At 35.5% G+C, this 17,058-nt stretch overlaps 1 protein-coding gene across 2 annotated transcripts in view; it reads right to left on the bottom strand.

Annotated features, from left to right (window-relative positions):
* Nucleotides 1–17,058, bottom strand: part of PLA2G4A (phospholipase A2 group IVA) — a 122,550-nt gene that overhangs the window by 20,916 nt on the left and 84,576 nt on the right. For both annotated transcript variants that reach the window (XM_010992101.3, XM_064477190.1), the window contains 5 exons: nucleotides 16,391–16,527; nucleotides 9,624–9,846; nucleotides 8,750–8,864; nucleotides 3,411–3,548; nucleotides 3,234–3,326 (listed from right to left, as the gene is read on the bottom strand). In XM_010992101.3, the coding sequence (XP_010990403.1) occupies nucleotides 3,234–3,326; nucleotides 3,411–3,548; nucleotides 8,750–8,864; nucleotides 9,624–9,846; nucleotides 16,391–16,527 (706 nt within the window). The remainder of the gene's footprint in view (nucleotides 1–3,233; nucleotides 3,327–3,410; nucleotides 3,549–8,749; nucleotides 8,865–9,623; nucleotides 9,847–16,390; nucleotides 16,528–17,058) is intronic.

The raw sequence follows: 17,058 nt of genomic DNA on the forward strand, positions 1-17,058 counted from the left end.
GGAAAACAAAATTTCCCTGATATAAAAAATTAGGTTAGAATTTATTCTTACATGATTTAAAAGGTGAGAATTTTTATTTATCTTAATTCTGACAGGAGGAATAACTTGATTACAGGATTCTTGTTACACCAAAAAACAAAACAAAACAAAACAAAACATTTTTCCTCAAATATGTTGAAATGATGTTTTTGACAGTAAATACAGGGTAAAGCCAAAATCTATCAGGGGCTTACAAATCAGTTTCAAATGAATGAAGCTATTAATATAAGGTATCTTTTGACTTTTAATAATACTGGATATTGTCTATTGAAAAGTGCCTTTTGGCATCAAGGATTTGTGCTTCCTCAAAACATATTAAGAGAGCAGTTATAAAAACTAAAATAGAAACCATAAATCCTTAAAACAAAGACAAGTGTAGAATCTAGCATAACTAGTTGTCTTTTTTCAAATAAAATGTATCTGAATTATGGAGTACACAGACCATTTTATAATCACCATTTACAGAAAAATCAAACTTCTTTTGGACACTTACCTGAAACTCCTTTCTGTAGGGTGACTTTTTTCCCTGCTACTAGTCAGTAGAATTTTTTTTTTTAATCCTAAGAAACTGACTCCAAATTTATAATTTTCAGCCATTTGGGGTTTTAAACTCAGAGAAATACAGGTATAACATTTGGTTTCCCCATATTTCACTCCAATTTACCTTAAAGTCTTTCTTTAGAAGAGAGGAAAATATAAACAAAAACCACCTTGAAGAGGTAGACTTTAGTCGGCCAGTGCATGAAGGGTCACCAGGAGCCTGCAGCTCCCCTCAGCCGCCCCTCTGGTCTCATTTCTGGAAACCCTTACCTAACCTGAGGTAACACGCGTCCTGCTGACCGACGCTCCTCAGGGACACAATATTCCCTTTAAGTCTGACACACAGGAAAAGTAAATAAGCGGCCCAACCACGGGTCTCAAAGGGGAAGTCTCACAACAAAGAACATGCTCAAGACTATTGAATATAAACATTCTCATTTCCCTTGGCCTGCGGCCATTGTCTTACCCACCTTCAGATGTGTTATTTCAGTCCTATTCTCTTCCTGCCTCAGGAGGAAAAAGCAACAAACCCTGGGTTTATCTGGATTATTCAACAGAGAAGACCACAGAGAACCAAGCCTCACAAGACGTGGTACTTCTGTTCTTTTTCTCTTTGTATTTTTTCTGAAATCTTCACGTAACTTAGAGAAGAGTTAGTTATTCTCACAAAATTAGAGTTGAGAACAGGGTATTCATCTGGGATATAATGGTCATTAAAATAAATCAAGTCAAAGCATCTCAGCATTATATACTTTTCCTTGCAGTTACCCTTAAGAGAATGTGGCTCTGTAGTTGAGGCCAGAGCACACTCAAAAGTTCCGCCAACCTAGGCTGTTTATTCATTGAATGATGCTTGGAGGACAGGAGCAAGTTCAAGTACAAAGTACCTTTTTGGTTGTTTTTAGTTTTATTTAAAAATCTTTGGCTCTAGTGCAATCATAAGATCACTTTTCCGTAACTTTTTAAGAACTACCCCAAAATATTAAGGACTACAGAAAGTTACTGCACTTAATATAATTATCACATAACTAAAATCAATTCCTCCAGGAAGAATGGTAACACCCTTATCTTACAAATGATAATTTACAAGCCACCTTGTAGTGCATTAATTAACATTACAATCAATTGTATTATTTTTGCATACAAAGCTTAATTAAATCAACTGTCATTATCTGGAATAACTAAGGATGGCTTGTCAGAAAAATCCTACAGTAAATTTTTTACATGCAAGTATTCTTCAAATAAATTGTTGAAAAAGTCATTTATGTTGCTCTGTTAACTCTGTCCTCAAACGGACATGTGATACTTCATGGACAGACCAGAGGTGGTAGGAGGCAGTTAGAGTGCTGATAATCTGCAGGACTCTCCTCCCCAGCCCCAGCTGGGCTGGCCCCAAATCCAAATTCAGCATTCCCCTGCTCTTTCCACTGCCAGTCCTGACAGCCATAACAAAATTTAGCGCTGATTACAATACAGATGGCAGGGCATTTGGGAGATACTGAATGTAGCTCTTGTTTGACTTGTTTTAAGTCAAATTTATTCAACAAAGAAAACATGTTTCTATGGCATTAATCTTATAACAGATGAGAACCACTGGTCCTCAGTTGACTCTGTCTACTTTTTCAAGTTTTGGAAATATCATTTTTAATTTACCATAGGCCGGTGAGTTAGATTTAAAGAAAATCATTCATATTAACTTATTAGATGTAATTTGAAACCCTTTTTTCATCTTTTTGGTATGAATTAGCTATAAGGAGTTAACAGAATTCAAGTGAGGTAGCATTTAAGACATAAATAAACTGACAAGCATGAATTTCTCTAAGTACAACTGTGTTCAACAGTTGATTAATCTAATGTTTAAAAGCTACCCTTACTGATAACAGCAGTACAGATCTTCCTCAACTTATGATGGGGTCATGTCCCAATAAACCCACTGTAAATTAAAAATATCATATATGCATTTAATATACATAACATCACAGCCTAGCCTACCTTAAACATGCTCATGACACTTACATTAGCCTACAGCTGGGCAAAATCATCTAACACAAGCCTATTTTACAATAAAATGTTGGATATCTCTGTAACTTATTGAATGCTGTACTGAAAGTGAAAGACAGAATGGCTGCATGGTTGTAAGTGTATTGGCTGTTCACCCTCGTAATCGCCTGGCTGGCTGGGAGCGGCAGCTCACCCCACTAGGAGGGTATCATACCACATATGGCTAGCCTGGAAAAGATCAGAACTCAAAACTCGAAGTATGATTTCTACTGAGTAGTATCACTTTTGTACCACTGTGAAGTCGAAAAATCGTAAGTTAAGCTATAGTAAGCCAGGGACCATGTGTATTGTCTAACACAAATAGTATGTTTAGATGTATAATAAATAACTAAAAAGAATGGTGATACCCTAGTAAAAATTATTCACAGGGATCAACAGCTTTTATGAATTTCACAGGCTCAATATCAGAATAATACTTAAGAGGTAATACACATATGATTTCTAGCAAATATTTAAATTGATTCAACTAAATTATTAATAATTTTAGAATAATTACAATCTTTATGATGAATTAATTTTCTCTTTATATATGTGTCAATAAAATTTATCAATATAGCATAATTATTATCAGTGTAAGTAAGTTTTTACAATACCTAGTTCTTCCTCCATTGTGGAACCTTTATTTTGTGAGCTAGAAACTCCCAAGACTCTGTTGAACAATATAGAAAAGGCACTGCCCCAGACACCTGAAATAAAGCAAAAACAGAGAAAAACTTAGAATGCATCAAGATTTAAAACAGATAAACTCGTGGCAGATTTTGATCACTTACCCATTAAGAAATGCAAGGGGTTTTCTTCATATTTCTTTACAACTGTTCCCATAAAAAATTTGCTTCCAAATAAGTCAGGAGCCATAAAAGTACCGTATTTAGCCATGCCGATCTCATATGGACTGAATTCAACCCAATCTGAAATTGTTAAAAAAAAATGCAATCCATTAATAGGAAACTACTACAGAGATGTACACAAAGATTACTTCAACATTACCATGATTATTCCCTTTCATTTATTTAAAATGTTTTTTAAAAATAACCAAATGCCTACTATGTATACGGCATTGTATAGAAGTTGGGGGGAAAAACTTATAGATGATTAGGATGAGAACACATAGGACCCCTTAATCTGCACAAACTGAACACCCTTTTGCATTTAAAAACTCAGACATCTTTAATAAAGTTCATCTTAGAATTTCTAAAGAAGGGAAAACTTTAGGCTCAGTTAAAAAACTGCTGACTCAGATGTTTAAAATTCGTGATGGAAATAGAAGAAATGAAACTCTTCTGATAATGCAAGCTGACTATGAAAATGGAAGAAAGTGCTTTCATCTTTCCTTAATTTTGCTTATTAACCATTATTCCAACTCCCAAGATTACAAGGAGAGGGTTTTAAACTGTATGTCTTAAGAAATGCACAGGCATTGGGTCAGTAAAGTATATGTCCTAAGAGCAGAGGTCCTGCAGCCAGAGCCCTGGGTTCAAATCCCATTCCCGCTGCTTCCTAACTGTGCAACTTTGGGTAGACTGCTTGTGCTCTCTGTGTCTCAGTTCCTTCATCTGTAAAATGTGAATAAAATCAGTAGATAGTCTACAGAATTGTTGGGAGAATCTAATGAGTTAAGAAGTGTACAGAGCTGAGAAGAGGGCACATCACATTTCCATCACTCAATAAATGGTAGCCACTCTTAATATTTCATGTATTCCTATGGCTGTAACTATGTCTAATCATTATCTGAACATACTCCACGGGGGAAGTCACTCTGATTATAAGACCCCAGTGTGGGTATTAGGTAATATGTAGTTTAAGTATTTTTTTAAACTTTTAAATCTAAAATATTCAGAGTTCTAAAATATCTGTTCTTAAAGCTTTGGAAAAGGAATTGTCGATATATATGTATGTATGTATTATTTACTCAATAGTAGATAAGGATATTCTACTTTTGGGAAACAAGTTATAAAATCACAACTGTGATGAGAACACATTATAATTCATTTCATATCAAAGCCAAATGGCACGTATATCCTTCGTGAGAGTGGTGTGTTTTATAATGATTTATGTGGGGTTAGTGAGACATGACTAGCAATGAATCAGAGGCCATTGGGAAAATTTCTGTATCACCACGTGTAATTTCTTATCTCTGGATTTCACAGCCATGTGTAGAGAACTAAAGCATGATTTCCTGGTTCCTCCTCTAGGTTCTTCTTAATCTCTTCTTTATTAATGCTGTGGCTTGTGCACACAGTAATGAGAGACATTCTTAAGAGGTAAGATTTGCTCTCTAAATCTTACTGAAGAAATCACCGTGGTAGCTTGACTATTATTATTCCTCTGCTGTTGACTCATGCATTGCAAACTTGAACCTCTCTTCTGAACTTCCATCTACTCATTTCCAACTTTCTGTTGCACAGTTACACTTGGATATGCTGTCATCACATCCGACTACACTTCTCTGGAAAGGAACTTACCACCTTTCCTTCAAATCTACTTTACTTGTTTCTGTAAACCATGCTATTAACAGCCCAGGGGAATTTTTTTAAACTGAAACCACTCCTATACCCACTTACATCACATCCATCCATTACACATTTCACGGGTAACCTTTAAGCTTTTCACATCCATCTTCTCCTCTATTTCCTTATCAGTATCTCCCTCGTTCCAGGACCTCAGTTAAAAAACACAGTAACATCCAGTTCCTTTCCTTGCCAGCCTACCCATATGAATCACCAAAATACTTTCTTCAAAAACACTACCTGAATGATTTTCTTGCCCTACCCAGAAGCATTAACTATTTCCCGTGATCTTCATAATTGAATAAAAACATTTCTGCTTGGAATTCAAATCTTTCTATAACTTGACACTAATGATTTCCCCAAATGTACTACCTACTCTTTACCAATTCATGCATGAGTCCAAGGCTAGTATCTTTTTACTGTTCCTCAAAAACATACCTTTCGCTTCCCTTCTGAGAATTTTCTTATAATGTTTCACACAGAGGTGACTTTTCACCTCTTCTCGATAGATTTGTCCAAGTTCAACTTGAATCCGAGCTCTAACACCCTCATGAGGTCTTTCTTACGACTATACTAAATCTCTGGTATCTTACACTTTAACAGATAATAATACTCTATGTGTATGGCTTATTAATTTTTCATGTTTTATTTTTCTTATTAATGGGACTGTAACTTTCTTGAGACAGAGATATGTTTACTCCTATAGTGTCTGCTAAGGAATTTAACATGATGTTGAGTCTGTAAGTTGTGCTCAGTAAATGCAATTTACTGACCAATGCAAGTTTTAAAAATGGAAGTTTGAAATCCTCTCAGCACTGTGTAGCATAGTGGAGGAGTCAAAAATATGTAACCATTTAAACAACTAATGTTTATTTGTTTAAATTCTTCAAAAGGGGTAAGTGTTTAAAACTATTCTAAGAGGGAAGAAAAACATTCTCTAGTATTGTTGAAGTAAAGTTAACAAAACTTCTGTAAGCTAATTTGGTTCTTTGACTTGTTATAATATATTTCAAATAATATTTTAACTTTTTTTCCTGAATATCCACTTTTAATCTAAGCAAATCTAATTGAAAGGCATAAAGTTTAGACATATCTTCATTTGTGCTTGTGTGTGTGTGTGTGCAATAACTCAAGTTATTTGAACTACCATAACATGCCCCTTTGAATGTCTTATCTGGGTACAAGATCCACATAAATGTTTGATGGTTTTGTCCAATTCTGTTGGAAGAAACAGCTTGAACCTCCTTATCCTAGAAGCTTAACAATGAAGGTTAATGGTGCTTCTCTCATCTCGGTAACAATATCGCAATTAGGCAGTTGGCCCAAATCAGACACATTCACATTCAAAGACTGCTAACTGAACATGAAACAGCCTTTTCTCACTCTAGGTGAATCCAAAATACTCACTCGCTGAAATATTATTTATTCTTTCATGATTTTAGTCAAATTTTCTCTTGAGAATAGCTATTGACTAAAAAGTTCAGAATAAAAAGAGGCAACTGTGAAAATGCCGCAACAATCAAAACAGTAATAACAAAAACCATTGTATTTTTATGTCTCTTTATCATATTCAGTATTATTCATACCTCATGCAATTGTCTTAATAGCTCTGTAAGATAAAACAGATGTTTATTAATATTCCTCTTTTTAATAATCAGGAAAATAAGAATCAGAGAGACTACATGACCCACCCAAGGTATTTCAACTTAGAAGTAAGACACAGCTTCCAAAGTAGTCTAATGCTTTTTTAATTGTATTATAATGCTTCTGGGGTAAAAGATGAAGATGGCTTGTTTGGCTATGTACAGATCTGACCAGCATGCTAGTGGTATTTACCAGCCAATTTCCAAATATTCCAAGACCTCATAAGATAATAGCTATGGGAAAGCAAAAAAAAAAAAAAAAAAAAAAAGCAAAGACAACAATAACATTTTTTAGCATAGCACTTATTTTTCTCACATGATAGAATCTTAACTCTCCCTATAAACTCTGTTACAGTCAAAAAGTCAAAATGTGGTTCCTTATTGCTGCTAAGTACACCGTGGTTATCCTAGACTCCAACTGTGTGCCTTAACCCCCCCATCAAGTAATTAAATTTGCCTTTCACATACAAATTCTTTTCATCTTTAAGATCCAGACCTCTGACTTCTCTTATGCAACTTTCATAGAACACTCCAAATTGTTAAGATTTACTCAAACTTGATTTGGGCCTGCACCTGCTTTAAGTACTTTACATACTTTATCTCATTTGTTTAGCAAAATACTGTAAGAAGAGTCTCATCCTCATTTACCAGATGAGGAAACTGAGACTAAAAGATGTCATGTCACTTGGTCAAGGGATCAGTGCATAGTAACAAGCTGTTCTTTCTTGTGCCTTAACTTCTTTAATAACTATTGTAAATTTCCCACACATATTATAAGGTCTTATAGAAAAAGGGCAATATACTGTGGAGGGAGGGGAGTTCATTCTTAGTGCCTGGCATACTGTAATTTCCACAGTCAGTAATCAGAGAAGCCAATATTTTAATAAAATGAACAAAGTATTTCGATACAAATTCTCAGTTCTGTAATTACTTTCTATGCGGCAATGTGCAAATCACTGAATCTTTCTGAGGTTTTGTGTTTTCTTCTGTGAAGCAGAGCTAAAAATACCTCCCTCCCTGGCTTGTAGCAAATATTGAATAAGATAATAAATATGATAAGTGCTTTCTGAACCATAAGCATGAGAAACATTTTAGTCAGGATAACTAACCGATAAAACACTTGCTGAATGAATGAATTCCAGGTGTGCTGGTTTTTATAAACTACTCAAAATTCTTGCCTAAGAGCAGTCAGTTGAAGAAAAAGTGAGACTTGGTAAACTTTCCAAAGGATTCTAGATATAAATCTGTTAATTACATGCCATTTACAATGATTGTTTAAGCTCATGGTGTGACTAATGTCACTGAGATACTTTTCCTACAAATACAAAGAACCCCACCAGCCACAGTCAGAAGTGCTACCCACACTGCAGACTGGGACTGGTAGAGGCCCCCTGGAAGTATGAAGCCACGTAATTTTAGAGCACCCAACAAGAAGCAGAGCTACAGAAGAAACAACGGTTTACATCTGAGATTTAACAAAATGAGGCATTTTGTTCACCAGCTGCTACAAGCATAGGCTAGTCCTTTTTAGTTGCTGAATTATCAAAATTAGAATAGTGCTTTAAATGATAAACATATACCATATTACTCCATTTAGTGAACAGATAGGCAGCAAGCAAAAAAATACGCATTCTCTAAAAGCCCCAGGCATACCATTCTGTTAAGAGTCCTTGAGAAATGGGTAATTAAATCTGAGTATTGATCATATTCATGATTTACTGTTTATATCTTTTTCCGCACTAGTTTGCATGAAGATATATTAGTAGCTAGTGTCACAGAATATTCTCTACATCGGAAAATCATCTAGCATAACATATTCTTATATTTTCAAATGTTTTTGTCACAGAAAATATATTAAAATCAGCAACTAAAATTGCTTATGACCTTCCTCTAAAGAAAACCATGAGAAATCACAGTTCAAAGATTCCAGGAAATGTTCTGAAAGAGGAAATTCCATACCTGCAAACATCAGTTCTGAAACATCGGGTTTGACATGGAGACAGGTGAAAAGTGGCAAAGGGCACTGTCCAGTATTGACTTTTTCCTTCAAACTACTCAAGGTAGTGTTCATTCTCTGTCCACAGAAGAAAGAAAAGGCTTCACAAATGCAAACAGATACAGACAGAAAACAATGTAAAATAGTACTGCCAATCTGGACGCTGAAAGTTTTTATAATAGTCTTATTACTTCTAGAAATTTCTGAGTCCTGTGAAACAACAAAAAGTAAATAAGCTCTATGGAAGTGATTATCTCCACTCTAAAAGCAGCTGTAACTCTAGGGACAATGTTGACATTCAAACTCGAGATTTGGCAGCTACTGGAGCCCAGAAGGAATTTAGCCTCCGGACCCCTTGGCACAGACTCTGTCTTCCCTGCTTAATCTTCAGATAACATGTCACTCTGTGGTCACATGTTGAAGGGGTTTGTTCCATGTGATTCACTCTCTTTGCTGACTCCCTCCAGGCAACCTCCATTCTTCCTCTGCCATTTAAATATTACTTGTACTCATCTCCTTATCTAAAAAGATTGCCACTGGGCAGAATGAGCAGTTAAAGCTTAAAAGGTGTATTTTTTTTCCCCAAAGAAAAAGAATCAAAAGTACTTCCCTACACATCAAAACTAATACACAGATAGAATAAATTTAAGCACTAATGTAGAATGCAATGTGGAAGAGTAATGTCTGGCAGGGAGTATGTACTCAGTGCACATTGTTCGTAGGATAAGTTGAGTCAACTGACTTTTACAAAATGTACCATATTTTGCTTAATTTACAACATTAGGATATACATGGGCTTCTTGTATTAAAAGGATTGCAGACTGAGCCAGAGCTTACATTGTGAATTAGTGTTTCTCCTATTAACATCCCAAAGATATCAGTAAAGGTGACAGGTTGGCCAGAGCTTTTCTTCCTCCACAAAGACTCAACGTATCTTTTAATTTTATGTGGCGTGAGAAGTAAAAGAGGGTTGTGGCTGACATTTTTCATTAGCTCTTCATTAATCTCCTTTGGCCCTTTCTCCGGGAAATCAGGGTGAGAATATAAGGTTGACATGTACCTGAAAAGAAAACAAACGATAATCAGTAAAGATAAAGAGCATCACATAGTAAGTAGTCTCCAAAGAAAGCAGGAACTCTCAGTCGCCAGAAGAAGAACGAACGGTAGAATTAGTTGGTTAACTGAGTTTTCCAATTGACGTATTAACCTGCTTAAGGAAAGCACGCATCAATCAGAAGGGAGCTGGTCTACAATGAAGTAAAGTAAAGGAGGGATCTAAGAGGAAACTGGATCTCCCCTGCACAGCCCAGGGGAGAGTGTGCCCTCCTGGGCTTACTGTCCACTGCCTGCTCTCCAGGAGTAAGCATCCCTGTCAGACCGTCAGAGACTGATGGCACAACACACTGGAGTCACGGAAATAAACTGAACTGTTGGACGTAAGACTAACCAAGCCGTCTGATAACTTGACTTTCCATGATGACAGCAAATGTGCTGTCCAAACTATTGTGAGTGCCTAATTCTACTGACAAATGTGTGTGTGTGTGGGGGGGGTGTTATTTAATTTATTTATTTATTTATTTTTGTCCATTGGCCAACCAGACAGAATCCTAAATCTTACCAACTGTAGGTCTCGAAATTTCTGAGCATACAAATCTGATGGTGAAATCCTGGAGAGGAGTAGGTCTGGAGGTAAATGCTTTCTTGCGAAGATTCTTGACCACCAGCCATTGGCCACTTCTAGTGATGCTGGAAATCACTATGCGCCTTGGTATTTGACATTTAGACCATAAACATTAAGTTACAATTCTCCAAGGAACCAGTATCTAGTATTGTAGCTCTCATACTAAATTATTATTTATTAGTTTACTTATCTGTATCCCTTAATAAGTTGTGACCTCCTGCAGCAAAAACTTTGCTTATTCACCTTTTTTTGGACTCAGTGGTTAGCAAATGCCTAGACCATGGCAAGCACAGTTTTTTGACTACTGAACTGAGAGCACAAAATAATGAAAGGAATACTCCACCACTCCATCCGAACAAAGAGAATACAGCACATATTTAAATCTCCTGTTTCCTTTTCCATTTAAATCAAAATGTCACCAGAGTGCATTATTTTCCCTTCATAAAGGAGGGAAAACTAACTTGTGTTGAGTCTGGTATGTTCTGGGCCTGTGATGGTTAATTGCTCATAAGCTGTTGTCTTGAAAACTTAACGATAGCTTTCAATTCTCCTATTTTAAAGACGAGGAGAGGATTGATTAATTTAAATAACATGTTCATAGTCCCCCAATTAATAACAGAATAACTTGAATTTAAAATTTGTCCTCTCCACAATAGGCTTCATTTTTTTCAATCTTTAAAATAAGATTTCAGTTCTTAGAGAATAAACTATTCCCCCTACACATTAAATTAGCATTTCTTGCTGATCTAGATTTCTTTAGAGACAAACTGAGAATCTTATAACTTAACAAATGGAGAGTAATGACAGACCTAAAATGGAATACAAGCGCTGCAAAACAAATTAAAAATGCTTAAAAGATTTTTATTGTACAAACTAGATTCCTAACATTTCCCACAGCATGTGATGAAGATAAATCAAATAAACTGACTCTGAATTCAAGCCTGGTATAATCACCAAATACTTTTTAGAAATACAGCTGAGATTGCTGGAGAGATACAGAATCCATCCATTCTTATAGTTATTCCAAGGGCTGCCACGTGTTTCATCTAAATGAACAAAGATCTGATTCTGGACCTTACTTTTTAATAAATGCACACATTGGTGTAATGATATTGGTTTACATTTAAGTACATGATAAAAAATAGGAAAATAAAACTTCCTTTTGAGTCTCTAAGTGATCAGTTCTGAAACTGTTCAGGATATGCTTTGTTCTTTATGAGAACACTAAGAAATTCTTTACTGGTCTTATTAACAAGAATAATTTCTAGCTCCACGGACCATTGGCTTGCCCTAACTTATTAAAAATGTGCCTTGTGTAACTGTGCATAGTTTGGCTTTTGCCTTGAATTCTAGAAAACAAAAACTCAAGCCTGTGTCTCATGCCTCCCAAAGCTGTAGGTTATAGCATGAATTTTTAACCTAGTTTCTAGTTATATTTATATATATATATACATATATATATAAAAAAACATATATATATATGAAAGTTTTATATATATATAAAACTTCTATCACTTCTGTCTTTTTTGTATGCAATCCAGTTTTACTTTTTTATAAAGATACATTAAATCCTTTCCTTAATGAAGCAGGATGAAAATAAGGAAAAGAATCAAACGAACAATGGAAGGGATAAATTTGGGACTTTGAGATTTGCAAATGTTAACCACTATATATAAAAATAGGTAAAAAAACAAATTTCTTCTATATAGCACAGGGAACTATATTCAGTATCTTGTAACGACATTTAATGAAAAAGAATATGAAAACAAATATATGTATATATGTGCATGACTGGGACATTATGCTCCAGAAATTGACACATTGTAACTGACTAAACTTCAATTAAAAAAAAAAAAAACAATGTCAGTTGAAATCAATTTAGTTACAGAATAATGTTCTGAAAGGTAAGTGGAAAGGAAATGATATGATCATTCTGCTATTGGAAGTTGTCATTTCTAACAGTTCAGCAGAATGATGTAATTACTCAAACCTCATTTATATTATTTTAAGACTTCCCTTCTCCATCTATATTTACTTGTTCTTTAAATGAATCAATTTATGGTTCTAAGAAGTACCTCTGCCTCATGGATTGCCTCCAGCAAGATCTGGAGGCTCCTCTTTCCTCTTTCCTTCCTCCCCATTAATGTTAGGCACTGGCTCTTGATCAAGAAAATCCTTCCTCTGAGGTCCAGGGATTGCTCAAAATCTAGGACTCTGTGCCACAGTTCCAGGCAGATCTTTTTAAGAGGTCAAAATGTATATGGAAGTCACCCCAATTCACTCTTTTTGTTTCATGTAGAATGGCTGCAGACTGTTTCTGCTCTCTACAGTTTGAAGTAAACTCATTTACTTGGGGAATCTCTCTCTCTTTCTCTCTTTCTCTCTTTTCTCCCTTCTCATGAAGCAGTTGGCTTGGGTATACAAGCCCTATGGAGAAACAGAAAGACCAAGAATACCTCAATCATTTGCACTGGGCTAATATTCTCTGCTTGTTCAGCATCTATGAGCCCATATGCCCCCTTGAAATTAACAAGTATGAGTTGGATAGACTTTTCATGACATCATTGTGGTGACATCCAAAACCTGGGTTTGGGTTTTGGTGATAGCTAAAGATGGACTAGCAGGCAATGACTAGTTTTCTTTAAATGGCTTTCTTTTTGTTTGTTTGTTTGTTTTGTTTGTTTGGGTCTCATTGTGTATGGATGCAGAGCTGCCCTCATTTCTCTTTAGATGTTGAGGCCATACAGACACAGCAGTCAATATCCAATAGCCCATGACACTACAAACGAATGGCTGTGCCAAGGAAGGGAGCTGTGCTAAGCGAGCAAGAGAACACAGGATTACCGTCACTCGTTCACTCAGGCCAGTTCTCCCGGTTGGCTAAATACTTATATTGAATGAAATAACAACTATCATTCCAAAATAATTTCAGAAATAATTACCATAAAGGTCACAGCAGTTACAAGAAAAGCTTTTGTCCTACATAAAACTCTCCTTTGTTATCACAGAAAACTTCATGGGAGGTCCAGGGCTTCTCCAGATAGTTCCATTATTACCTAATTTGTGCCAGGTCATGGTCATGTATCCGCAGAATACAAAAACTTACACAACACAGAGTGTAATTTGTTTTTCCAAGTCTTTCCGAATTCCCTCCTTTGAACTTTCTACCTTCTCACCTGTACTTTTCAAGAGAAAACTGTTCACATGAATCATCCTGACCACTTTTTCTTCCATCTCAGGAAGTGCCTGTTCTCTCCACGGTTAACAGCTTCACTTGTGCTTTGTATCTTGTCCTGACCTGTCTCTGCCTGAATCTTTTTCTATCCATGATCCATCCATTTCTTTATCTCCCATCTGTCCCTCTAGACGATTTCCTTCATCTCAGACTCCTATAAAAATGCTCAAATCTCTTATATTCTGAAAATAAAACAAAAGGAAAACAGTTCCTGGGTCCTCTGTTCCCCTTCTTGAGATCATAGATGTCTCCTTCTAAGTCCACATTCTCACCTTTCTTCCTTTTGTCTTCTATGCATTTCTTTTTTGTAATTTCAGGATCAGATGTACCTGTTATTTACTTTATCAAGTAATTCTTGCTAAAACCCACAAAAGATCTCCAAACCCAGTTCTCAGCTAAGCTTCTCACAGATTCCTCACTCTATTAAAATACCCATGACTTCGCACTCTCCACCTTGACCTCTGCATCTCATCCTTACTTCCCTGACAGCTACTTTTCATTGTCCATTAGGGTTTTCTTTCTTCTTTTTGGCCCACTAATTTTGGGGGATGTTTTGGAGTTCTATGAATTAAATTATTGACGGCAATAACCAAAGTGATAGAAGTTGGTGAAATTACCAAGGGAGGATGTGCAGATAAACAGAAAAGAGAGGTCCTGGAGGAAAACCCATTTTAAGGGGAAAAGTAGAGCAGAGAGCAATCCGAGAGAATGAGGAAGGGGAAAAAAAAAAGGTGTGGTAGGAGTGATTTGAAAGAGAAACAACTCAATATGTAAAACATCCTCATCCTCCCTGACTCCCCTAAAAAGTTGAGGAGAATAAGAGCTTCAAAACACACCATTATATTTGGGAATTAGGTGGTCTCTGGGTAAATAAGGATTGTAAGAATTTTAGGAGTATGTGACCTTTAGGGAAATAGAATAAGAGAAGGCTAATCTTTGAGGAAATTAGACATTGAAGGATAGAGCAGAAAATTATGTATATATAAATAGGTGGCCTGTAACATGTAAATGATTGGCCTGTAACATTTAAAATTCTCTTAATTATATTCTGTAGAACCTCTTTTCATAACCCTGACAGGGAATTTTAGATGTTGTCCCAAATCTATAACCAAAGCAATGACTGTAGCTCTAGTTAGGCTCAAGTATATACTGTTATATGCCCCCAGACAGTACAAGGCCTGGTCTTTATTAGATGAATTTAAGAAAGCAAGCTTCTTACAATGTATTAGTCAGTGATGGACCACAGGGGTCTAACAAATAGTGAATACAGATAAAGAAAAGCACCCGAGGAGTAATAACAAAATGCTTGAGTAGGCGAATTAATCTAAGGGTCCAAGTGCTTCTCTCACATTCATATTATTCATTAAACAGGCAGGTGACTGCTCTTTCCTTCGAGGGAAAGAGTAATGATGGACTACACCCTTCTTTCAAAACAGATACATCATTTTGAGGGTACATATAAAGAAGGTGGCAGCCATAGTTCTTAGTTTTTGTTTTTTTTAGCTGAAGAATTTGGTTCAAAATATTTAAGAAACTATAGATCTTTAAAATGTGAATCTCTATCGAGAATATATAGCTGTCCAAGAGAAGGTTGTGGTTTAGCGAGAAGAATCCAGAATGGAGGACTGAAATCCTGAGTCTGTGTGTTGGCTCTGTTAGTGATCATGGACCAATTACTTGTCTTCTGAGTCAGATTTTTTTTTTTTTACTTGAAAAATGAAGAAACTCATAGCCATCTCACAGAGTGAGGAGACACAGAAGTGTTAAAATATAGTCATATATAACATATATTATAATTATATAATACAGTATATCACATATTATACACAATCATGTAATACTCATAAATTATAAATAATTATATATAATAAAATATTATAATAGGTAAGTTTTACCATGGCTGAGTGACTAAAAAGCCTTATAAGCCAAAATCAGACATTCTGTAATAAGGTGATACTTCTATTTGAGAAATTTAACCAAGGACTAATTATTTGATTTTCAACATGCTTACGTGAGAGGAGCACCAGAAAGTACACAGTATCTTCTCTGAAAATGTTCTATAAATATATTGCTGAAAAGGCAATCTACAGTGTACAAATATTATACATATAGATTGTTTAACTCTCTATCCAAATATCGCTGAGCCTAGATACGTTTAAAGGATTAATTTCATAATTAGTGAGATACAAATCAGTGAAATTTATTGCATTTCTTATTCAAAAGTTGTTTTCCTTCTTCTGTATATTAGGTATCTTGCATTTCATTCTATTTGCCCTAAAGAAGAAAATGAATACCTCATGAATCATGTAGACTTAGACGTGATTGCTACAAGATTACAAATCAGTAAATTATAGGAAGATTAAATTAATTATGGGTGGAGTATGTTATTCCACTTCTGAGATATTTATACAGAATTATTCCAATTGATCTATCTTTTATTTTCTGTTTCACTACATTTTAAGCCACAAGCGAGCTTCAAGGGAGCAAACTGATGACAAGAGTCATCATTAAGTATGAATTTGCCTTAAAAAAAAAAACTTTAAGAAACAAATTACTGCATCAAGCTGGGGCATTTCAGTAATTTGAAGTTAATGTTCAATTTTCTAAATCCTCTTTTCTTTTCAAAGTTTCAGGTGGATAAACGCTAAGCACTTAGGATGATAGTTAAGATTCAAAATGAATACTAACCATGTGGATCCAGAAAGACCAGCAATGTAGGTAGCGCAGTCTAAAATTCCTGATTCATACAGTGCTTTCATCACACCTGAGAACCCTACCATGGCTCGGAATCCCCCACCGGAGCCCAGTATGGCCACCACAGGCACCTGGAAGGATGAAGCATAGAGATTATTTGTAAAGTAAAATCATAAAATATGTCATTTTTGTTTCGATTTTTCTATGTCCCACATTCAGTAATAAAAAATTGTAAGTTCACTCCTATCTTGATAATGTCTAATTTTTTAAAAGAAGAAAGTAATGTTTCAGATAAGAAAATCAAGAACTAATGTCTATTAGAAAACAAACATTATTAAAATGACTATTTGATAACAACAACAATCCTTGCTATTTGCTTGACACTTTGCAGTTTTGGGGCTCCTTTGGGGTGTACTTTTTAAATTTGATTCTCTCAAAATTCCTGTGGAGGGAGCAAACATGTATTGAGTCATTTTGCAGATGCAAGTTCTGAAAGGATGCTGTTACTCGCGTTAGATCTATTAGCTGATAACCTGGAGTTGAGTAAGTACCTTGCCTTCTTGGTCCAGACTCCTTAGTGCTCCTTTAATGCTGACCCATTTCAAAATATATGCTATTACTTAAGCCATAAAAAAGAACTTAATCAACTTAACAAGACCTAC

The sequence above is a fragment of the Camelus dromedarius genome, chromosome 21 (genome assembly GCF_036321535.1).
Source record: "Camelus dromedarius isolate mCamDro1 chromosome 21, mCamDro1.pat, whole genome shotgun sequence".
In the NCBI taxonomy this organism is placed as follows: domain Eukaryota; kingdom Metazoa; phylum Chordata; class Mammalia; order Artiodactyla; family Camelidae; genus Camelus; species Camelus dromedarius.